The sequence below is a fragment of the Glandiceps talaboti genome, chromosome 8 (assembly GCF_964340395.1).
Source record: "Glandiceps talaboti chromosome 8, keGlaTala1.1, whole genome shotgun sequence".
Classification (NCBI taxonomy): Eukaryota; Metazoa; Hemichordata; class Enteropneusta; family Spengelidae; genus Glandiceps; species Glandiceps talaboti.
This window is the reverse complement of record NC_135556.1, coordinates 19,803,529-19,808,641: the sequence shown is the minus strand read 5'-3', so window position 1 is coordinate 19,808,641 and position 5,113 is coordinate 19,803,529. Positions and strand designations below refer to the sequence as shown.

The 5,113-nt window shown below is 36.9% G+C and overlaps 1 protein-coding gene across 1 annotated transcript in view; it reads left to right on the top strand.

The window, feature by feature from the left end:
* Window positions 1-4,871, top strand: part of LOC144439468 (kelch-like protein 18) — a 56,368-nt gene extending 51,497 nt beyond the window's left edge. Inside the window, exons 5-9 of the mRNA XM_078128755.1 lie at window positions 2,313-2,474; window positions 3,036-3,242; window positions 3,637-3,773; window positions 3,974-4,113; window positions 4,425-4,871. Of these exons, the coding sequence (XP_077984881.1) occupies window positions 2,313-2,474; window positions 3,036-3,242; window positions 3,637-3,773; window positions 3,974-4,113; window positions 4,425-4,638 (860 nt within the window). The 3' untranslated portion in view covers window positions 4,639-4,871. The remainder of the gene's footprint in view (window positions 1-2,312; window positions 2,475-3,035; window positions 3,243-3,636; window positions 3,774-3,973; window positions 4,114-4,424) is intronic.
* The last annotated feature ends 242 nt before the right edge of the window (window positions 4,872-5,113 follow it).

The window sequence follows — 5,113 nt, the reverse complement described above, 5'->3', positions numbered from 1 at the left end:
GCAAGTAGTATTTTGCTTAGTTAAAAAAAATGTTTTTTTCCATAGCCCCTGAAATAATGTGGAAATTTTTTGTGGCCCCATTCCCTAATTTTTCCTGGGAAAAACTGATGACCCCTGAAAATCCTCCACCATCACCAACCCCCACCCCCCGCCCCCAACCCCCCGCCAGTTAAATCTGTACTCTCCTTTAGCTTATCCTTGTATAATGGTATGACACTGATATGACACTCAGTAATTTCAACAAGATTCTGTGTCCTTTCAAATTTATACCACTAGAGGGCGCTGATAAGCTGACAATTTAGCATGACGTGATTGGATACATTGAGCTCAACTTTCTAAGTCTGTAACCTTGGTTATGTAGTTCGATGTGCATGTATTCTAAAAGTGAAACTATTTGAAAAAGTACACATGTATATGTAATTTGTAGGTTTGGAATACAATGTTACAAAATTATTTGTAGACAATTATATCTTGTCATGTCAGTGTCACATTACACTGATCAAAACAAAAACAATATTTTGCTGAAATAACAGGCTAACCATCACAATATAATGGTATGGAAGTTAAATTGTAATAGATTTTCCAACTCTGAAGAACATTGCAATGAAAAGACATTTGGAACTCAGAAAAGGAATTTTGTTCAGTGGTATTTTGATAATGAAGAAATGTTCTTAAAATAGAAATAATGTTTTGACAGCTGAGATGGGATCATAGAAAAAGGTTAAAGGTTAGAGGTCGTAGAAAGGTTACTGATGAAATGTAGTTATTTGACCCTGTGTGACCTCACCAATTAGGAACTTATGAATAAAGCTATATTCTACTACTATTAAAGAGAGATTAGGAGAATGTTTATTTGAATACCTTTTTTCAGCTGCTTTTCAAGTTTCTTGATCAATCTCTTGAAAAATTATGGAAATGTACCAGGGCAATCTCGAGGATGCATGTAAATTGAACCAAATTTTTATCAAATCTAAAAGAAAGTTGTCAATAAATTGTGATTTCATCGTAGTTGTCAGTCTTTTTCTTCAGTGTTGGTATACAGTGTGAATTTTTCTGGTTTTTTTTTTAAAAGTAATTTCAGCGGTTTAGGCATAACCATAAAAAAGGATAATTACTGATATTAGTTCGTAATTTATACTTCACTATATTGTAGAATTTTAGCTTTGATTGAAAGGTTACTCTCAAAATGTCTGCTTTTAAATTTTATTTCCTTGGATCCTAGACCTTTCATTTTATAGTATTTATACTATGTTTGTCCTACATCAGCCCTACCCCTAGTCTATCAGCTAGCCCTCGGATGTTCTTCCGATAAAATACGACACACAGCCGAACAACGCTATCGAGGATGGAACATCCGAGGTCTAGCGAATGTCATCAGGATATAAATAACTGCCAATCAGAGAACCGTATTAGCGACAAGCACAAACAGAGGACAATAGCTAAATTTTTATGCATATTCATCTTAAGGAGGGCTTGTAAAAATAACCACCAATGCGTTAACTAAAATGTGTGAATGACAACGTCTACACACTCATCAAACACAATTACCATAAACTGATAAGACATAGTAATGACATAAATGTGTTTGTCAACACCTGCATGCAGAGATTGAATATATTAAAGTATATACATTTTGTATATGCATATATGGCCCAACCCACTGCTTATCGTAATCTCAATGGAATGTCCGGTCTGAAAATGACATTCGCTAGACTGTTCGGGCAGGCCCTCACATGCGAACTTCGTTCGCTTATCATCGAAAGAAAGCCTGAACGTCTAGCAGCAAGACTACCCTACCCCTCACCCCATATTCATTGCTTGATGGTATTAATTTGCATATAAATGACCTAATCAGTGTGCCCTCTAGCACCGAATTGATGTATCATTGACGCACGGCAAATTCATTTGATGCAGAGAAAAACGGATTTTGACACTTCCCCGAGGCTGGCTAAATGGATTGTGTGGAAAATGAAATCCTTATAATAAACACTAAAATCGGATTTTAGTGTTTTGAATTAATACCTGGAAATTAAAAAAAATGAACGTAAATCGCATTTGAAACCAAAATTCTGGCATGTCGGCTGCTATATTTGTTATGATTCTTATAAGGTGACGATCGAAGTTGACACACAGGGCACTACACATAATGCACTGCTGATTCAGAGCAATTTACAGTACCACCATGATTGACTCAGAAAGGGGGGGGTCTCTGAACCAAATATATATGTTCTAAAGATGTGGAAAAATACTATTTATGCCACCTTATTACTTTAGATGCCTCTAAGTTTTGTGTATGTCTTCATTGTTTTTAGGCTTGGTTTACTGTGTTGGTGGTATGGACACAACCAGTCAGTCTCTCAACTGTGTTGAAAGGTATGACTTTGGCAGTGGTAAAGTCAGCATAGTAGCAAGTATGAACACACTAAGGAGTGGAGTAGGTGTTGCTGTTATTGATGGAAAGATTTATGCAGTGGGTATGTAACTATTCTGATAGGCATGATCCCAACACTTTTCAGATTGGGGTATGCTCCACAGGTTCAGAAAACATCTACCCATATCACAGCATTATGCAAGGATATTTTTCAGCATAACAGAAATGGGATAGAGTATGCAGTTGATGTCCATCACAGTGTACCCATGCTTTAGGAAGTTGTAGTCGGAAAAGTAGAACCATGAGATTTTTACAGCCCAATAGGCACAGCCTGGAGGGTGTATAGGAATGGCCCATTTCCCTCTATGCATCTGTCTGTCCATCTGTTCACCCCTCTTTCCATATCTTGAACACCATCAACTCATTCTTAACCAAACTTGGCACCAATGTCAGGCACCATTGACTACTCATGCACATCATTTTGAATATGGATTATGAATTTAGCACACACGAAGATATATTTTAAGCCATGAAAAAAAGTACTTTGTCTCTTGTCCCAATCTGCATCAACAAAGAACATGTGCATCAGAGCTTTTCTTTGCATATTTTTTTCCCAGTGCAAGTAATCTCTAGTATATTATGTAATAATGGTTATTTTCCATAGGTGGACATGACGGAACACAATACTTAAATAGTGTGGAATGTTATGATCCGGCATCCAAGAGATGGAAATATGTCGCTTCCATGACAAGGTCAAGGAGATATGTAGCTGTAGGGACACTGAATGGATTACTGTATGCCGTGGGTGGATATACAGGTACCCTTGTATTGGATGATGTTGAGGTTTATGACCCTAGAACTAACCAATGGAGTAAGTATACATGCTATAATGACCAGCTGAAAAGTCAATATATGTTTTAATGACCTGGCAGTGTAGTGTGTAGTTAAGAGGTTTATTGACTAAGTATACATGCTATAATGACCAGCTGAAAAGTCAATATATGTTTTAATGACGTGGCAGTGTAGTGTGTAGTTAAGAGGTTTATTGACTAAGTATACATGTTTTATTGACCAGCTAAAAGTCAATATATGTTTTAATGACCTGGTCAGTGGTAGTATTAACATAAAGTGGAGAAGTTAATAATTTCATCTAATTTGATATGAAATGTACATGCATCACATTATGTAACAAACACACTGCACATTCATAAACAAATGAATGATACAAGTATGACATTAATGAAAAATGTTCTGTATATTGCCAGAATTCATAATGTCCATGAACTGTAGACGTCGACATGTGGCTGTAGGTGTGTTGGATGGTCATCTTTACGCTGTGGGTGGACATGATGGAAATAACTATCTCAAAAGTATGGAGAGGTTTGACCCCAAAACAAACTCCGTGAGTACACAGTGTTTTATGTACCAGTGATTATTTACACGGAAGCATTTGCATACTAATGGTATTTGCTTTGGAGTGCAATACCGAAAACGCTTGAGTATGCAAATGAGTGTTTTTTTAAAAACAATGTTATTACTGTTTGCTGTCTACCTCTTACATCTTCTCTTTCTCACTTTCCTGTTCATCTCTTCAATCCACAGTGGACTATGATGAGCAGCATGGGTGCTAGAAGGGGTGGTGTTGGAGTAGCTACCTTAGGAGGTAAACTGTACGCTATGGGTGGTTATGATGGTACATCAAATCTTAGTACCTTGGAAAGGTATTATCCTGAAGATGACAGGTAAGATATGAAGTAGTTTGGTGACTACCTTCTACAGGTATTGAGTTGCATATTAAAAGCAAAATTTGACCCCAAGTGGGAAGGAGAAACTTAAAAACAAAAGTGTGTAAAATATGAACTGTAGGTGGCAGTGTTGTATAAAATGTCGTCACTACTTTGTAAGTTGCAATGCAATGATTAAGATATTAAAACTACGTGTCGGATTTATGAAACTGTGAATAGAGTTTTGGTTTAAAACTTATATAAGCGCTCACAACAAAAATGGAGGAAACAAAAATAATGTAAAGTTTTCTCCTCATTTATACTGACAGATGGAGCTTTGTTGCACCTATGAACCAATGTCGTAGTGGTCTTGGAGTAGCTGTTGTTGGTAACCACATATACGCAATAGCAGGCCATGACGGAGCACAGTACTTAAACACAGTGGAAATGTTTGATCCACGAGTCGGAGAATGGGTTGGCAGAGCAACCATTGGTACCAGTAGAGCTGTGGCCGGGGTGGCTGTACTCAATGATCGACTATGACAAACCATCTCAATGGTGTTTGATATCAGAGTCACTAGCTTGTGATTGGTGGAGCTGATGTGAAGCACCATGAAGACTTTAAGGTGATTGGCTAAAAGTAAACCAGAATATACCAATTATCTGCATTTACTTAGACCAATCACAAGAGACAATGGGGCATATTTCACATCAGCAGAATTGACTGACTTTTATTTCAAGGTGTACATGAAGTTCAAAAATTAAACAGGAACTTTGTAAGTGAATAATCAGGGTTTATAAAACACTTTTACGCAACTCTTCAGCAATTAAAGCAGAGCACAGCCATATGAAACATTCAGCCATAGAAATCTATAATTCAGCAATTCTACGCAGGAGATTTAAAAGCTATTTTGTTCAGTTCCAACACATCTATCGTTCTTTGAGACCTGTGTGACAATGAGAGATTTATAATATACCTATGCCCATGCCATTCAGTCTTTCTAATTTTGAACTTAAA